Below are 20,651 nucleotides of genomic sequence, written 5' to 3'. Positions count from 1 at the left end.
TCTGGACCCATCTTTTTCAGACCTTTCACTTATAAGTCACCCAGCTTTATGGAAGTGTAACAATAAATCATTGATGTTTTAAGTGGTTGCATTTACGTGTTTCTATCAGAAATTCATGTTCATTAAGACAGCACTGATTCAAGGCCCAGGTCTTGAAAGTATCAAAATATTGTGAACATGAGGTGTTTGGTAGCACTTTCCTTAGAAAATGTTTCTGCATTTTAGAATAATTAAATTTAATTAACAACAACAACTACAGAAACTAACAAATGTGGTAATTTTCCCCATGGATATTTGGCAAAATAAAAACATTCTCCTTAATAATAACAACAACTGACAGTTATTCTTTGTGAAAAAGCAGCTCAAAATGTCATGATAATAACCAAAGCTAGATATTGAAGCCTGCTGCTTTTTGTCTCTTTGATATTTACTTAATTAGAGATGCCGTACATGCATATTTTACTATGGACAATTACAGACACAAAATACGCGGGATAATAAGTAGTACAGAAAAATCTCTTCGGAGTTATTGTCTTAGAAATTCCATCTTTGAGAGTTTATGAATAATATCAAGGAGCTGTGGCTGTGACCTTTGACCTCCTCAGTATTAGATTAGTATAATGCTGATGATCTAGAACCTGACGGAAAGGCAGTATTTTCTTTTTTACTTGTATTTAGATGTAGAATCCACATCCACTTATTTTTCTATTTTCCCTAAATATCTGCATGCTCTTACTCTAAAACATCCCCTTACACTCACACAGACACACTTCACCTGCTATCTCTGCTCTTCAAGGACACCTCTGGGGGATGCCTGAGGGAAAGCTCTTTTATGCTCTAAGCCATCAATTGACCAATCAAGGCTTGCCAAAGTAAAGTGTCTGTCGCCGTTGTTGCTACAGAGACAGAGGGGAGCACACAAGAGCTGTTTTCAATAACAGCACGCTTACTATGAAGCTTAGATGAACAATTCATCCTCTTGTCAAAAAAACCTTTGCAGCCTGGCGAGAGATGGAAGTCGGCCAGAACACAAACGTACACATATTACAATGATGATGTAGTGATGTAGTGATCACTATAAGGAACACAACAAAAGAGAAAGTGATATGTATGTTTTCAGAAACATATCATATTCCTGACTACCCATCAGAAGTCATCTGCTGTTGAGCCTCTCATCAGTGACTTCCATTTGGAACCTCAAAGACTTAAAAACACAATGATGAAACAAGATGGGAGGCAAGAGATTCATTTTCCCACCCATCAATCTGGGCACCACTCATAAATGTCAGCCTTAAGGAAATTGCATGGCACCATTTGTCTGTGTTTATTAGGCTGGGATGAACTCAGTCTCATTGACCTTTCAGAGTACATATCCACGGCAAGTTAATGGAAGATAGGCTAAGTCAGACTTCCTATGGCTGGCAGAGCCTGATCGCTGGGATTACTGCAGGCCTTATTGCCTCGATTAATTTCTTTTTAAAAAGAGATGGAGACAGGGAAGTTCATCACCAGAAAGGCTGGAGTCCATTGGGAGAATGTAATTTTTTCTAATTACTTAAATGGCCAGTCTGAAATGCCAAAGTACTAGAATTGTTGATTTGTAGTGCCTTGTCCTCAAAAGTGACTTTGGGCAGTTTGTCCGAGTGTTTGATCAAACTGATTTCAAAATGAACTTTGGCTAAATGAAACAATATAACCTTGGTGTTTCTGGTGTATTCTTTTTATTTGGTAGCCTAATTGTAATTAGCACTTAAAATTGTGGATATCACTACCGAGTCCAACGGACTGCTAACCAGCTGACAGGCCTCAGTCTCATCTGTGATTTGAGCACAGCCTGCGTTACTACGTTACCACGTTACTGTTACTGTGTTACATTACTGTGTTACATTACTGTGTTACACTACTATGTTATTAAGTTACTACATTACTTCATTACTGTTACTACATTACTACGTTAATATGTTATTACATCACTATGTTACTACATTACTACATTACTGTGTTACTACGTTACTACATTACTGTGTTACATTACTGTGTTACATTACTGTGTTACACTACTATGTTATTAAGTTACTACATTACTACATTACTTCATTACTGTTACTACGTTAATATGTTACTACATCACTATGTTACTACATTACTACATTACTGTGTTACTACGTTACTACATCACTGTGTTACTACATTACTGCCTTACTACGTTACCACGTTAATACGTTACTACGTTACTACGTTACCGCGTTAATACGTTACTGTGTTACTATGTTACTGTGTTACTACGTTACCGCGTTACTACGTTACTACGTTAATGTGTTACTACGTTACTGTGTTACTAAGTTACTGTGTTACTAAGTTACTATGTTACTATGTTACTGCGTTACCGCGTTACTACGTTAATGTGTTACTACGTTACTGTGTTACTACGTTACTGTGTTACTAAGTTACTGTGTTACTAAGTTACTATGTTACTGCGTTACCGCGTTACTACGTAACTATATAACTCTATAAGTTACTCTTTGTCATGACGCATATCGCGAGGAGTGCCCATTGGTCATTTGCCATCGCAACAACTGGACCAATGAAAAGAAGGAGTGAGTGGTGGTGCCGTATCAACGTCTTCTAGAGCGGTGCAGGGAAGTCGTATATTTGTAGGCTAAACCAGAAGTTAGTATCACTTTGGTTCCCTTGACTAAAAGCCAATGGGTTTTTCCATTGGGTTTGGGATTACTGCAGAAAATAAGCTCTGTAGCGAAACACACGTTTATGATACTTACACGTTTTGTTCAGCAAGATAATCTCCACAAATGAACACCACTTTTATGATTTTTGAAATGTGAATGCAGTCGCCAGAAGTCAAAAGCTAACGTTAGGCTATTAAACAAACTACACCACGGTCACATTAACACAAGTATACACAACGAGGCTGTAAAGGAGGATGAGTCAGCGTGATGACGTGTATTCTCATTTAGCCACTTGTTAGAAACCGCCTTTTTAAGACATATAAAAGCTTCAAAATTCATATTTACTGACGTATTTTATATCGTAGAACAAAACGTTAAAATCGAACTAAAACACATTTAAAAAAAAAAAAACATCGACTTCCAGACGAGGGAACAGGAAGTGCTAAAATGCTAACTCATTTCTGTTTTTTAGGACTCATTCCTGTAGCACTCCATTATACAGTAGCTTTATAGAAATTAAGTTGCTAAGAAGGCAGCACTGCACTCATTTGGACCCACCAATGTGTGAAAGTGCCCAGAGCAGCTTTAAATTAAATCCCTCTTGCACGCTGTTGATAATCAGAAAATTAATTCAATGTTACCTGCAAATGTCACCGTTCACATTATTTACCAATTAATTTGTCATGAAACTCCAGCAAATTTGAGCAAAATAGGTCTGCTGGCTGTTTCACGGTCAGATTATTTTCTCTTTCATGTCATTTTGTTCTTTTTATCCTGCAGCCACCGGGCAGTAAAACAGCAATGTGTTATACTAACAAAAAAGGCTCTGATAACAAGTGATGTCCCCACCAGACACCATGCACCACTGAAATTCCCCCCGGCGTCTGTCAATATCCATCACAAAGACTGCTCTTGTTTACATTGTGTGGTTGCTCTCACTTGACCTGGCCCTGAGGAAAACCACTAGAATATTCCTCACGATGGTGTTTGATTTCCAACGTACTCACTTAAATATCCCTTAATTCAGTGTCTCAGGAATATAAGTAATGATTTTAGTATAGAATGTATCAGACGTTGTGGCCAGTTTTGTCTCCGGTGACATCACTGTTCAAACCCAGTGGGACTTTATATTTTCTGATATCTGTCTGAAATCCACATTGTTGCCACAAAAACAGTCATTATCATAAGTGCATAGCATATGGGCAGACACTGACGGTAAAGGCACAACTGCAAATAAACAAGGCATTGCAAAATTCATGGAGGAAAAAGCTCCATCAATATTTTAGTCATGGCTTCGTGTGACTCCTCGTCTCCACCACTGTGCTCACACAACAATAGCGTCCTTGGACCTCTGAATGTCATCAGTGACATGGATGCTTATTATTAAATAATCAAGTGTCTCTACATGAGGAATTTGCATTTTAAATATGACGAAGCCTATTCCAAGTCAGTTTTAGGTTAAAACACTGTGCATTATTATTATTATTATTATTATCTATTGTATTTTTACAGTTCACCAACATTATCTGCATCTAAATTTACCCAATTTGGGTTCCCTTGCTTAAATATTATCTTCCATCCATCATGTTACATGTAAAGTAAGAACTCAAAAGGATCACTAATTGGAAAATTAGTCAAATATATTCAAATTTTATTAGAATATTAATAATTATAAGCTTAAAAGTTCAATCAAAAGGACATAGGTAATAGTATGTTTCACTCTGCTTTTCCCTGCGCTGCTCAGACAGTTACAAAGATGCTCGTGACCCTGGGCCACCATGTGATGTAATGGAAGTCGACAGAGTGTAGCCTATGTCTTTGTGGGGTTTCCTGACATGAAAACGTTCTGAAACGTCCTTATCCTTCAACAAAGCATGATGCATTAAAACAAGGCACCACGCGTCCAGCTTGGACCACCTGGATGCGTAAAGAACCACACCGTGGCGCATGACAGACGCGCAGTGTGCGTCTGCAGCCTCCTGCTAGAACAATAACTTGTGATGTGTTGCTGTGTGGGTGGAGTGATGGAAGGGTGGAGGGGTAGTGACAAAGAGCGGTATGTGATGGGGATGGGGATGGTGCATGAACCAGCGGATCGTGACGGGACGGGACAATTATGGTACGTGTCCACAGGGGCATTTTTATCGCGAGGGGACGCGCCGCTTCCAAGCATCGGACGCTTGGTGGGCTGCCACTAGACACAGGCTGTCCCCGACTGATTGGACGAATGCTTTCCCGCCGTTGGCTGCTGCTCCCAGCTTTCAAACCGGAACCAGTATGGAGGCTCGTTTGGAAACTTTCTTCTCTTATTTCACGAAAATAGTTCACCGAAATGTGTTTCTGAAAACATTCGAGGCGAGAAATAAGCCACGCAGTTGATGAATCTGTCGTTATTTTGGATCGACAGCGTTTAGTTTAAAAGATTTCTCGGACGTTTCGAGAGGCAGCGAGTCGTGTCGGACGCCCATGATTTGCATAAAGTAGACTAGACCTCAACTTTATGCAAATGAGGAGCGGGCGTTGTGACTGCTCCGTTTCTCAAATCGCGCCGCCACGCTACCACAATGCATTGCTTCGCGGCTGCTTACATAGACAATGAATGGGAAGCGTGGAAAGCACGAAGCCTGTGGACATGTACCATTACAAGATGCTCCGGACCCTGGGCCACCATGTGATGTAATGGAAGTCGACAGAGTGTATAGCTTATACATGTCTTTGTGGGGTTTCCTGACATAAAAACGTTTCTGAAAAAGTCCTGATTATTCAACAAAGCATGATGCCAGACAACATGGCACCAGCTGGAAACACCTGGATGCGTAAAAACCACACCGTGACGCATGACAGACGCGCACTGTGTGTCTGCAGCCTCCTGCAAGAACAATAACTTGTGCATGAGGCTGGAGTGATGGGAGGGTGGAGGGCTGACAAAGAGAGGTATGATGGTGATGGTGCATGAACCATTAGGTGGATATAGTGCTACTCACGCTGCTGTTCTCTCCTGTCCAGTGGACCATCGCCTGGTTGTGCGTCGCATCCCCTTTGAGTACGAACGAGCTGCTGATCAGGGGCATCTGTTTTTCCCGGGACAGCGCTCTCCTGAAGCGGGGTGAGCTCCTATCAAACGCACGGTCCTCCCTCCGGTTCACAGCCCCGGTGCTGTCACAGCTCACCGGTCCCGGCACGGACATCCAGGCCGAGAAGATCAACAGAAAGACGCAGAGACGCGCAGCAGCAGCGGTGGAGGAGACGACCGGCTGTTCGGGGCGCAGCAGAGATGCCATGTTTTAAACTGCGCTCAGTACCGCGGAGGACTGATGGAGAGACTGCTGATGCTCGTGGAAGATAGATAGGTATACTGTAACGCCGAGAGAGAAAGAGAGAGAGGGAGGAACAACGTGGACGCGTCTCTGTGCCAAGCTGGAGCCACCAGGACGGCGCAGTGGTGCCATCTGCTGTCCAACAGCTGCAGCACCTCTGAGACTCAACTCAGTCAGCTTTCATCAAGAGTCCACACATGATGTTATGAATCATATATGTATGCATGGATATGAATATGAACTTATCTCTTGACACTGCACTATTACAACGGGTAGTACTTTTTTTTCTTCTTATGTTTCTTTTTTGTTTGTTTTATATATGTTGTTGTTGCTGTCTGTATGTCCCTTCACAAGTATGTGTATGTATTCCTTTAACCTTAAATAAAAAAATCCCCACATGAGGAATTCACATTTTAAATTTGACATATGACGAAAACACTGCATTATTATTATTATTATTATTATTATTACTATTATCTATTGTATTTTACAGTTCACCAAAATTATCTGCATCTAAATTTATCCAATTTGGGTTCCCTTGCTTAAAGGGACTGTTTGTAACTTTCAGAAATGCTTGTTAACAGCGACACCTGTGGCCGTTAAGTCAACGAAAGTCAGCGTCGGGCTCGCTCTAAATAGACATGAACGAGCATCGCTCAAAACAGTGAGGCGACACACGTCAGCTAAAACCATAATATCACTCTATATTTCACCTGCTTGGCAGGAATGTTAGCTGACCAGACGAAGGTCTCTCCATGAATCACTGCTGATCCTAGTGTTGGCTTTTCCTGCTTCAGCCCCGAGAAACGTTATCGTCTCCGACTGCGGCCGCAGGGAGACACCGGCACCCGGTCGGAGACGATAATGTTTCTCGCTGCGGAGTCCCCACCACTTCACAAGACACGGGAAACCTCTGTTGGTCTGGAGGAGCTGCAGCATTTATTTCTGCACAAACGTCCACTGTACATTCACTAGATATTCTCAGAGCTACGAAGTCTTCTGTAGTGTGTAGTGTGCGCGCATGCATGTGAGGTGGAGTGAGAATGCACGCGGTGTGTGAGTGAAGGCAAGCAGGCGGTCTGAACAGCGTAGCCACACCCAACCCGGTAGATTTATACGTGTAAAAAAGTTACAAACAGTCCCTTTAAATATTATCTTCCATCCATCAAGTTGCATTTAAAGTAAGAACTCGAAAGGATTAATAAAACTCTATCAAACCCATGGAAATACTCCCAAGAGAAGGGGTTGTTTTGGCCCAGTGTTAATGTGTATTACTGTTTACCCAAACTAAAATATGGAACTGTTATAATCTAATGTAGCTCTTTTTAATGTCACTAATTGTACTGTATGTTAATCATATCTGTATTCTTTGTAGTTTTGTATGTCATATGCACATCGCTTTCTAGGACTAACAAAAAATGTGACAGTTATAAGGTAAAATTTGAGCTTGTTGTTCAGATAAATAACCCAACGGGGTTAAAATGGTACAAGATAAATAATTCAGTATAGCCAAATACATCTGTGTTGTATCAACCCAAACTGGGACAATGTTTAACCCCGTGATCTTTTGTGTGTCAGTTTGAATCCCCAAGGACATTAAGAAACAGCTCTACAGATCCAGGAGAGCCAGTGAAGTGTAACTTATTGAAGCTTCTAGTCCACATCTACTAACTACATTTGAGCAGGTGAAACAAGACTAAGACATCACAGGCTCTGAGGACGATTCCAAATTGTCTCCAATCAATCAGCTTAGAGACGGTTGGCCCTAATCTCTCTCTCTCTCTCTGGTTTGTTTTTGTTTCAGCTTTCCAATATATTATTTTTTTCATTTGATTTATGCTCCCAATTTAAAAGATAAAAACGATCAGATGACCTAAAAGCAGTTGAAAACATTCTGCAAAAAGACACTGCCGAGTCTTATTTGCATATCAGTCCACTCATCCTCCTCACGGCCTCACTGGCTGCGTGTTGGTGGCCAGCTGGCCAAGAGGTCATAGTTCACATTTGATCCCACTAAGTAATAGCTCTCCTCTGTGTCTGTCCTCCTATCCAACTATAGCTAGAGGCTGGATTAATCCATGACTTGGTGGGTCGGGATTGACAGGGGTCAAATGTCAATGATTTTTCACCATTTCCTGCCCAGAAACAAACAAATTTGTTGAAAATATCATCATGCAGCAGTACTGCATTAAATATGTAATATTCGTGCAGTTAATTTATGTTAATTCGATCAACATAAACCATTTTTTTTTTTTTTAAAGTGATGACTTTGAAATTCAGAGCATATTTAGTACCTCCGCACGGCTCTCGACATGGCGACGGCTGAACCGGCTGCTGGCAGCTAACAGTACAACCCTAACAGCTATCAGCTGTAACCGCAGTATGAGAGCAATGCAGAGTGGCGGCCATGAGCTAGCCAGTGTGGCGCGCTTACATGCACGGACATGCACCAAAAGCACACATGGCTGGCCCGGCTATGTCAACAAAGCACAGAGAAGCTTTGATTACAACACATACAGAGGGAGAGAGACTTCATTCTCTGCTCAGGTAGACATTACTCCACTATACCTCGGGCACACTAGCCAGTTACCAAACCCCAGAAACAGGGCCGGGTTAAGTGAGTTTAAATTGTATCTTGTAGGTTTTATCAATGTCATGTGACATGTTTTCATGTTTAATTGATTTACTAAAATAGAATCACATTGAATGTAATTTATTTTTCAATGATCAGCTGGAGCATTTAGTAGAGTCACATTTTTTTTTAGGTGTTGGTGGAGACCAAAACAGAGCTAAAAAGAGCTATGACAGTAAGACAGTTGCAATTCACAGTGGGAGACCACAACTGTGCTCTGAAACCCATTTTTTTTCCCAATGGCTCTCGCCAATGGCTTCCACGTGGTTGAGCTTTGGGCGCAGTGCACTGCGATGTGCGTTGAATCCAACCACGAGTGCAGCTCAAACTGTGTTCTGCTGTATGTCTGCTGTAGGTTTAAAAAGGCAACTGTTTGCTAACACGTTAGCCATATCAAATTGTTTACGTCATCAGCATTACATTTAAGGCACACTTGCACTGCCCCCAAGTGGCCAAAAAAATAATTTCATGGGAACCTTTAAGTACAAATACGAAACTCACAATAATTTATGGCATGACAGGATTAAGAAGTTAGTATGGCGATTTTATTCTTTTGATTCTCAGCATGAAATCTTGTCACTAATGCAATCCATTGTAAGTAGACCTTCAGATTGCCTAAACAAAAACATATACCATCATGTTTTGATGAAATTTAAACCTCCTGCAGAAAATGTGTCATGAGAAGTTTTTAACAGGATCGCGATCCCGCGGGTCTCTTAGGGGTTAACATAATCTGTAGGAGACCAAGTTGGGCATTATTATTTCAGCACAACCTCTCCTTAAAGACAGAATGTCTCTTAGTGACCTATGAGCAGGATCAGTGTTGAAAAGGTGATCTTTGTTAATTATTTACACCGCAGAGTCCTTCTGTTGTTGCTGCCGGTTGGGAATAAATAGAGAGGGCGATGTTTGTTGGCTCAGCTGGTCTCAGATCAGTGCACTCAGGTGTCCAGAGTGGCAGAAGAAGAGCAGAGTCAGTTTGAATATTTGATGGCTTGGGGGCAGATGGTGCATCAGTGCTCCAGAAAAGAGAGAGGAAGAGGACAGAACATAAGAACACACTGTCACGCTGTCATAGTGATTTTGTGTAAGGCCTACATGTTGCATCCCTTCTCTAACTCTTTTATAGTTTCCTTGAAAATCCACAAACGTTTTAGTTAAAGTTTAGAAATACTGTATTTGGTAGAGATAAACCCCAGCAGACTAAAGTCAAAGAAGCACAACTGGGTAATGTGAGACAGCAAGGAAGGGGCACAGCATCAAGGATGCTTCAAATGATTTCTTATTAGTTATTTTCTTTTACTTATTTAGTCATTTAAACAAAATAATTCAACAGACAGCACTGTAAAAACTGAATGTGCGTGGAAAACGTTGAATACTTCAGTCAACATTTAGATTATGTATCAAAACTGTAAATGTGATGCCTACAGAACTCACAGATCAGAAGAGAGCCCTATTTGTCTAGTTGATCTGGCAGGACTTCAAATTAACTTGCGATCTTGAAAATAGGGTCTATTCTCTGCCTTAAACTTTGAGTTTTCATGCACAAGTGAGGGAGGGCAGATGATGGCAGAGCGTGAACCCTCCATGACCTTCTACTGCCAGCAAGCACACTGCCTGTAATTGCACCTTTTAAACTGGAGCTTGCATTTAAATATTTCATACCACAGTGGAAATGTGTGTGTAGGGAGGGGGGTTGTTTTGAAAAGAATGCAAAAGTAGTACTATTTTAACCTCCTGTCTAATATGTTCTGTGTGACGCTCCTGAACTCTAAAACATTTACGTTGTAAGAGTCTGAAAAAGAGACACACTAGAGGTGCATGTTGTCTGCAGTGGATATGATTTTACCCAGAGGAATGCCATTAAATATATGGAAGGTGTTGTGGTTGACTCGTTATTGAGTATTACAGTCTACAGTGTACATGGGGAAATAATAGTAATGAGTGAAACATAGATTTACTGTCACCGTTCTGCATTCTCTAATTGGAATAATTTGTATTAAATGATATTAAACTGCAGATCAACCCAGGGTTATGTAAGAGCACAGTTTTGGTACAGATTGTACTGAGCCATTGCACTGTTAAGAATTTCCCAGTATAATAACGGTAAAGAACTGGCAGTGGGGTTGCCTTTATGTTACTGTAAAATTAACATTATTATACTGTCGCTGAAATTTACAGCTTTGTAATGTCAATGAAAAATACAGTTTGAACTGTTTTTTTTTTAATTAATTTCACAGTATTTTACAGTTATATAGTTATATAGCTGTTTTTCATTACATTATCTTACTGATTTGTTTTAATGCACTATTTAGGTTGTATTTTTTACATACATTTTAATTATTTATTATTATAACAAATTATTTTTTGCCTAAATGAATAGACTTAGCAGGTTATAGGAATAGTCACACTAAATACAATTAAAGGCACTTGTTAGGAAAAAGGCTATAATAGACTTGTTGACACCTTTCCCAAAATGCATGTCTATAGCTGAGTACAAGCACAGAATGCAAACCATAACAACATGTGAGTGAAGAACAGAGCTAATTCACTGATGTTACAATCATGTACAATGTACAAGCCTCACATGTGCAGATCAGGTCCCAGAATTAAAAAATACTGCATGAAACTGTTACTGTAACTGTTACAATAACAGGTTAATACTGTTGAAATCCTGATGTAAATTAACAGCAATTGTTTACAGTGTGGCACAATAGGTAAGATGTGAGTGAATGAATGGAAGAAATCAGTTCATCAATGAGGTAATCAATCAGCAAACAAGGGATCATATCACAACAATCCCCACTAAAGAGGCCAGAGACAACTGTTGAGAGCCAAAGTCCTTTGCGGTTCTCCCCGCGGCTCTGGTAAAACTAACGCGCATTAATCTTCATAACATCCAATTATCCATGAAAACTTCATGACGAACAAAGCTCCGTTCTGCAGCCGCTCAGCAGCACGCTAACAAGCTAGACTCCCGCCGTCCCAAGGATTGCCTCCCCCTGAGCTGTCTCTACGTTCAGATGATGCAAGGGCGAGCTTTTATTCATCCACACTTCTCATCTGCGATCACACACAAACGGGACGATGCCACCGGCACCCCCTCAATGAGGGCCATGAAATATTTACTGAATTTAGTTTGCTAAGAGGTCATGCTGTGGGGATGCACTCTGAAATGTGTCTCTGACTTTGCAGCTGAAGTTTACAATAGAATTGTCCCATTATATGAAGCTTATGTGGACGTTCAGTCAGGAAGACCTTCCTTACGCTCTCATTCATTCACAACCTTTCTGTGTCTCTCTCGCTCTCTCCATACTGGCTCCTATACCCTATCTGCTGACTGTGGGTGTTTCACTCTTAGATAACCAAACTGATTATGCCACACGCTTCCTGAGCCAATCATATCGTTGCAATCGGTTTTTAAAACTGTTCTCCTCTCTGCTGCTTTCTGTTGTCATTTCAGTGCGAACCGAGGAGAGACTCCAGGGGGGAAAATACCTAATATCATCACGGCATCACTACCCCCCTTTGATATACTACGTCACGACGGAGTCTAATCAACAAAGACTTTGCACTATTCTTCTTATCATGCACCATGTAATAAATTATTGTTAATTCGACGTGGGTTCTCTCCTGATTGAAATAGTATAAAGAGCGATAAAGTCCACGTAACTTTATTATATCACGTACATAACAAACATATATAAATAAATAAATATATATATATAAATAAATAAATAAATAAATATATATATATAAATAAATAAATATTTATATATAAATAAATATATATTTATATATAAAAATAATAAATATATATATTTATTATTTTATTTTATATATTAATTTTTTTTTAACCTAAACCACAATTGTTTCCTAAACCTAACCAAGCAGTAAAGACGTAAATTGAAACGTGCAAAACTGACGTCATAGTTTGAAGCCTATAGGGCCTCTGGACCAAGCTGCCGTATTTGATGAGTTGGGAGTGGGAACGTGTTGGTAAAACATGAACCTATCAGCAACTCTGCAGTTCCCCACAGCTCTATGGAGCTTTTTTAGCCTCTTTTAGCTCATCGTTTTGGTTTCCTTGCCTGCTTGTGTTCAGCACAAAAACTTTGATAAACCCACTGTACACTATAACACCAAAAGGGCAAAATATTCATCAGGTGGCCAGAAACAAACTCCAAATTAATGCTAATGTTAACGTGCTTCATGTCTGCTGGAAGTGTGAATAGGCAATTTTTCTCGCTAATACAGTGATAGTTACTGTGTCAGTGTTTATCAGAGCTTTTTTTGTTGAAAACAGCTGCCTGCTGCTGCTGGAAACAAGGTTAATGAGAGCAGCGGGAGTGAACCAAACAGGATGTCGTGGGCCTTGAAAACAAACAATGAGCTGGAAGACAACACGAAGCTGAACTGCAGAGTCGAGCGGTAATTCTCTGTGTCGCTACAAGTGAAGAGTATTTTATTAAAATACATATTTAAAGGATCATTTCTAGGCCTCTATGCATAACCACACACCTTGATCCAATACAAGGCATATACTTCAAACACGGTTTAATGGGATGTTCCACCCCTATAATGAGGCAGCCAATGATCGACCTCACTGAACCCCTGAGGGGTGATTACCTCGGTTCAGGATCCTTAAAGCACTTATACACACACCTTTAACCACGCACACAGACACCAGCGCTCGCCCACTCAAATATTTCATATCTCCTCTTGCATGGTCTAAAAGGTGTGACCATCTATTAGGAACCACGCGGGAGCTGTTCCCTCCTCGCCCCCCCCCCCACCCCCTGTTACAGACAGGTCCCCGTGCCCCTGCAGTCATGCTCTGTCATCCCAGATTAAAAGCAGCAAGGTTGATAACTCACCCTGGCTGCTGGATACACACTCAAAGTGGAAAAAAAAACAAGGATATTTCAATGCCTCCATGTCCCTCGGTGCCACTAGTGCATGAACAAACAACTACTGCAGGCGCGCTTGCTTGTGCAAATGTATTAGTATTTTCATGTTCACGATTCCACGCATAGCAACACGTACAGTCTGCTCTGTACCTACCTATGTTGAATACACAAATACGTATGCATTGAAGCTGATGAATGCATTTTATACGGCATAAAATTGTGATAAAACAGTGATGGATTTTCTTGCACCGGTAAAGCCTATTAAGGCGCTTGCATATTGGTGGAGAGCAGCATCCATGCTTATAGAATTAAATTACAACTGTGGTTTACAGTCCAAATGTATACATTTTTACTTAAGAGGTGAATTGAATGATTAAATCAATGGCCCAGAAGTTACAGGGAACATTTTGTATCTAATGCATCTAATAGTTTTTTTGTGATTTACATGTGCCAGCATAAATAAATTCAATTCTTAAGCAGATATGACTGTGGATGGGGTTTGCTAATCCATTTTGAGGGGTTCAGTGTTGTGTTACGAGGTGGGCGACGAGGCTGATGTCTGGTGAGCGATGTGCAGAGCTGCGTCATGGTCGGCCTTTAATTCTCAGCGCAATCACACTAACCTACAATAAACCTTCAAGGATGATGGGCTAATCAGAGTTATGGCTGCTAGCGTTGGTTGCTTTAACCCATCTATGAGAATATAGAAGTAGATGTATGTTCATCTTTTTGTGTGAATATATGATTAGTAGGAGTTTGATGAGGATTTATTGTGATTTATTTTCTTTTAGATTGGTATATTAGTGTGTCTAGGAAGAGATTGGAGGGTTAGAAGTGACAAAGTGTCATTAAGATGGACACTGTGCAGATTAGGCCTGATTTTAATGCCCAACTGATCGCCCCTGATTAATTTTATAATGGGGCAGAGTTTGGAAATGAAACTGAAGCTTCAAAAAAAGACTTGCAGCACTGTATTATTCTTTTTTTCTTCTTGCTGTCTGATCAAAGTAGAATTTGTCGAAGCGATGGCTGTGCCCCAATGTTTTTCCATTGTGTTTTCCACTTGGATGACTCCAAATGTCTGGACGTCAGCACACTCGCAGACTTCACTGATTTATATACAATTCATTGCAATATGGATGTGACTTGTAGATTTTCCAATTGGTGACTAAAAAAACAAAACAAACTTATTATGAATGTGTAAAACAATTACTTCATTTTCTAATAAAGGCAAAAAGCAAAAAAAATAATCTTAAAAAAACAACAACATTACCTCATGTAAGCCAGAAATAATATTCAACCACATCATGATACAGAAATATGTAGAAGTATAGACTATGGAGATAATCAAAATGCATTTTAATATTACAGTCTACCTTATAAAAGCAGTGTAATACCAAATATATAGGCCAAGAAAAAATGCCTCATGCCTCATCCAGTCAAGTGTCACGTTTTAAATAAAAAAGGAAGACGGGGAGAGGAGAGGAGAGAACAGAAAAGACAAGAGCAACTACACAATTAATCTCTTTATTTGGAAAAATTGTTGAAAAAATAATTGACTCTGTGTAAAGCCATGCAGTTTATGTTGTTTTCAATACAGAGGTGTCCTTGAATGATTTTTGATCATCATTGTTGCTTCACTTATTTTGTATAAAAGACAAAAAGGACAACCTCAATTATCTTTCTGAAACACAAACAATACAAAATTCCATGACAAGAATACAAAGCTTGTTCCTTTTTGATTTACCTCACACTACACAATGAAAAGGGTATATAAATAAATAATACATACTAGAGACCATCTTGCGATGGGATTACACCAACCATGCAGATTTTTGCAACCCCAAAATTGCTGCAACGACTTATGAGACATAATAGAGCATGGGAATGGCCAGCATATACTTCCATCATGTTCTAAGCCCTTATACACTCTCACAATTTATTTTAATTAATTAATTAATTCATGTTTATTTCAGATTTATGACTAGAACAATTTGACATAGTCCTGAGCTGCATCTCAAATTAATCTTCAGGTTCCCAGTTTTCAGATGATGTACACCACTTCTATGTAACATCTACTGTTAACCTTCTATCTCCCCCTAAAGATCCCTTGCACCCCCCCTAAAAAAGACAAAAATGGGGGTCTCTTAGGGGTTAATTATGAGGCCTATTATTATCATTTTCCGTAATCATTTTTAGATTTTGCAAACTTGTCTGCTAGAGACAGGGAACAAACAATAACAGGTTCAAAGGGCTTCATTTAAATAGGTTTAATATGCAGTTTTCTCTATAATGTCATGATGTTACACTCCGGTACAGTAGTTGGCGGCATGCATGCACCTTTAATGTTGGTAGTCCGCCAGTAAAGAAGTGAATTTCATGATCGTGCAGATTTAAAACAAGTAAATTGGCAAATAAACAAGCTCAAGTCGTTATTACCATAGACATAGGTCATAAAGGACTAACATTAAATTAGAAAAGTTCATCTACAGGAGAATAAATATTTAAAAGCAATACAGAATGACTGAGAGCTTTACTGCATTATATTCCTTTATATGTTGTCATAATTGTCACCTGGCGGCTGAATTTTGTGTTTTCCTTTACATAAATAAAAGACATTTCCACCATAGCTTGATGCAGAAAAGGCCGTAATTCACCAGAATACAGGAAATTCCCAACACCCAGACCCACCACTTAATATGCATCCCCCCCTGTCTGGGCTGTGTTGTTTATTGCACATATTCCTCCATCCATGTCTCATATCAGCTGAACCACTCCAGGTCCATTCATCAAAACATGTGTTTGAATGCCCCCTGCTGGTGTTCTGTACACCATGCCCATCTAAAAACTGTGGCCATCATCCGACCCCTAGTGAGCGATCTTCCTGCTCTGATTCATATCCATGAAAACAAACATCCTCTTGGTAAAACTGTGAAGGTCTTGTTAGTCTCGTTGGATGAGAAGGGAAAGGGCTCAGGGAAAGATCCCCGAACATGAATAATTGAACAACCTTGAGTTGTCTTCTAGTTTGCCTGAAAAAGAAAAATAACAACAACTTTCAAACAGTCTGTATCCACCCACCCGCTCACGACCTTTCTTCCATTACAAGCCGGCTTTGACGTGCAGGTTTATTTTCCTCTGTGCACCAGTGTTACAACTCTCCGTCGGTGTTTATGCCCCTTTTATATGACACCGGGTTTAGAGGCAAGTTGTTCCAGAGTCTCTGGTAAACAACAGACAGCTCTTTTCTGCCGCCCGCTCCATCCCCAAGGCTGAGTGCTCACAATGACTATTCATAAGGACTAAATCCTTAACCCAGATAAGCACCCAACAAACACACTCATCATTTGTCACCACTCTCAAACTTTGTAGAGGAAAAAAACATGGGAAAGGGGCCAAAATAAGGATAGGGTCAATGGGGATAAGACCTTATACAGCAGCGTTTTCAAACATATTCCTCATTTCGAGTAAGATATCACGAAGGAAAGTGCAGTTTTTAGATTTAAAGGTCCCATATTATAAAAAAGTGAGATTTTCATGTTTTTTTTGTTATTATAAAGCAGGCTTAAATCCTATATAAATACTGTGAAAGTATCGAAACACTCAATCCACAGGGAAATTCACAAAGCCCGTATTCAGAAACTCTGCATTTGAAACAAGCCGTTAGGATTTCTTCCCATTCGTGATGTCACAAATATACAATATTTAGATCCTTGACACAATTTTAAACGTAAAACATTCTAAATGTGTCCCAGTTTATTCCTGGTTGCAGTGTATGTGAATGTCATCAGCTGACAAGAAGTACACATGGACCCAAGCTGTTGACTAGCAATGTTAATGCAATTCTGTTGCAATTCCATCAAAATGCACTAAAACGGAGCATTTCAGACAGAGGGTAAATACAGGTATATTCAGGTCGACAGTATGAGGAAAATAAAGTGTTTTTTTTAACATTAAAGCATGTAAACATGTTCTATTAGAAACACAAAATACAAGTATGGACCTGAAAATGAGCACAATATGGGACCTTTAATGCTCCATATTAAGAGGATATTGAGCTTGGGAACATAGACCCTGGCAGCATAGAACCCTGGGAACATATAGTAGATATGCTTCTCCAATTGGTGACAGCTAAAGTTGAGCTATTGCCAGTTGTTTAGTGATGTTACAAGAAAATAAAGACAGCTACCAAATCTTGGATTTAATTTCCGTTAAAATGCCGATGGTGTCAATGGCTCACTGATTTTGTGTTTGCAAAGTCGGCATAGCCTACTTAACATTAGCTCTGACCTTAAGCCATAGCAGGTCAAATAACACCAATGCTAACCTCAGCTTTGTATTCTTTGTGCAGCCAAATGTTGCCCAAAGTTGGAAGTCGTCACATCTCCAGCTGTGATTTTTGAGCCACATTTAGCATGTTGCCATTCATTTTCTGTTGACTACATTGTTACATATTAATGTGATAATCAGAAGTAGACCTCTCATGTGTTGTCCGTCTGCTAGTCTGTATGAACCTGAAAATGAGCACGATATGGGACCTTTAATATTTCTACTGAGCTACAAAAGCCTATACAAAAATCATTACAAACTAATATAATTAACTTATACACTCAAAATAACAACATCAGTGTGGAAGGAGTTTCTATCAAATGGTGCCGACGAAAAGCTGCTTGTAACTCTCGGAACTACCACGTTGCCCCAGTCACTTTCCCATGAAGCACAAAGTCTTTTAAGAGGTTCATTAATGACAAGACATCAAAGTCTGACTCTGCGAGGCCTCATCAAAGCAGAAACAAGAGAGAGAGAGAGAGCCATGCTTTCACCTCATGAAACAAACCTGCTCTTAATGTCAACCTGTCTGCTCCGCTTACTGTGAAATGAAGGAGTCGCAGGGCTTGCGAAGGAGCACGGAGAAATGGCGTGCCCATCAATTAGCTTCGCCCTGTCAGATGTGCAATGAAAGAAAAGACGAGAGAGAGATGGGAAATGAAAAGGAGATTGGAGTGTGTGTGTGAAACAGGAAAAGAGGGAGAGAAAGGTCATGCAAGGTTTCTTTCTATCCTCGGTGAGACTGATTAGTTGACGAGAAGCAGACAGAGACAACACGTCTTTGACTGAACAGACTATAACTGGGAGTGTCACTCAAAGCGCTGCGTGGAAAACTCACATAATGGATCCATATCTGCACATTTCCTCTACTATTACAGTCCCCAGGTGGAGTTCAAGTAATACCCCTATAAACAGCTTTTTATGTGTCAGTTTTGTTGCTCTAAAACAATAGTTGCTCATTCTCCATCTCTATTCTATCCTATAAATGCTGATTCTGATCCAACAAGACAAACATAAACAGCATAGCATAGCAGCCACATATTCATACACACAGCTGGCAGCAACATCAGCATATAATCCAATTTGTACACCGAACATTAACTATACCCAATAAACAGTAATAATGAAATAGGTCATTAGTCCATAATTGTATGTGAGCTTACTTTTGATGATTCCAGCAGGAGACGACGGGGCTTCTTGGTGTTGAACACTGAAATGACTTCATAGTCCCTTTCAAAGGTGAGCAGGGACAAAGAGTTCAGTCTGATGTGATGCCCTGATGCCAGTTTTTATCCAACTGACAGCTGAAAAGAGTCTTTCACAAGTAGGCCTTGTTTTGGGTAGGGTGACGAGGGCAGATTACGTCTACCACTGAAGTGTTATCTTTAGCAATAAAGAAAACCTACAACAAGTTACACAATTATGAAGCCAACTAGGGCTAACCAAGGCTATAATTGAACTCTAGATCACAGCTTTAACACAAATGTTTGGAGGCCGAGGACCGAACATGGCTGCTGACAGACTGCTGGGCACCTGAGCATTTTTAAAATGCAGAGATGATTGTTGGACCAATCAGCAGCCGGCATACCCCAGACCGAACCCACACCTCCAGCCAGTTAGAGAGAGAGAGAGCACCTAGATGGGAAACAAAGATCCTCACAAGATGGACAGACACACACTCTCAGAGGGTAACCTCTGTCTGAAATGCTCTGTTTTAGTGCATTGCAACGGAATTGCGTTGCTAGGCAACAGCTTGGGTCCATGTTTACTTCCTGTCAGCTGATGTTATTCACATACACTGCAACAGGAAATAAACTGGGACACATTTAGAATGTTAATGTTTAAAACCATGTGATGATCTATATATTTTATATTTGTGACATCACAAATGGACAGAAATCCTACCGGCTCGTTTCAAACGCACAATTTCTAAATACGGGCTGTGTGTATTTCTCCGTATATTGAGCGTTTTGATAGTTTAAAAGTATTTATATAGCACTTAAACCTGTTTTATAATATAAAAGACATGAAAATCTCACTTTTTACAATATGGGACCTTTAATAATTCAGGAAATATAAAAATTCCTCATGTGCGAATGTCCTAATTCAGCTGCACGTTTTGATGTTTGAATGGAGTTTCTACGTTGAAAAATGTGGTAGGAGTAACATTGCAAAAAAAAGGTTACGGAAGAAAATAAATAAAGAAATAAAGAATGTAGAACAACATAGGTTGTGAGATACTAAATCAATATATTGAGATAGTAACTCATTAGTTTGATATATATATATGTATATACATATACATATATATATATATATCCAGTACTCCCTCAGATATCGTGGTGTACAAATATGGAAAACCAAAATACATGTTATCAAGAGCTCGTTATCCTTAGAACATTTTAAAAGGAAATTATCATCACATTGTTTGGTTAGGTTTTTCTGCACATTTTGTGTACTTCTTGTTGTTGTTTAACTTTTGATGTATTTTTTTAAATTATGTTAGTTTAGATCTTTCTTCCTTTTTTGTTATAGTTTTTTTTTCTCACTGGGTTGGGGGAGGTTTGTATAAGCCTGTGGCTTCTTGACCTCTCCTGACACATTTCTTGTTTGTTTTTTTCATTGACTGGATTTTGTGCAGTTTTATATATGTGCAAATAAATAAAAAATATATATATATATTTATGAGTATATATACGATATTTTTTATTACAATGGCAGAAATGGGCTTCCATACAAACATCTGTTTGATAAGGCTTTTTTAAAAAGCTGTCCT

The 20,651-nt window shown here is 39.6% G+C and overlaps 1 protein-coding gene across 4 annotated transcripts in view; it reads right to left on the bottom strand.

The window, feature by feature from the left end:
• The window catches only part of sorcs2 (sortilin-related VPS10 domain containing receptor 2), a 236,230-nt gene extending 216,721 nt beyond the window's left edge, over nt 1-19,509 (bottom strand). For 3 of the 4 annotated variants that reach the window (XM_037758032.1, XM_037758031.1, XM_037758033.1), the window contains exon 1: nt 5,672-6,381. In XM_037758032.1, coding sequence (XP_037613960.1) covers nt 5,672-5,968 — 297 coding nt within the window. In that variant the 5' untranslated portion in view covers nt 5,969-6,381. Of the gene's footprint in view, nt 1-5,671; nt 6,382-19,038 lie in introns of those variants that run through there. The other variant, XM_037758034.1, reaches the window with a different exon arrangement.
• Between the last annotated feature and the right edge of the window lie 1,142 nt (nt 19,510-20,651).

The sequence above is a fragment of the Sebastes umbrosus genome, chromosome 22 (assembly GCF_015220745.1).
Source record: "Sebastes umbrosus isolate fSebUmb1 chromosome 22, fSebUmb1.pri, whole genome shotgun sequence".
NCBI classification, from domain to species: Eukaryota; Metazoa; Chordata; class Actinopteri; order Perciformes; family Sebastidae; genus Sebastes; species Sebastes umbrosus.
This window is presented reverse-complemented; position numbering and strand designations above follow the sequence as displayed.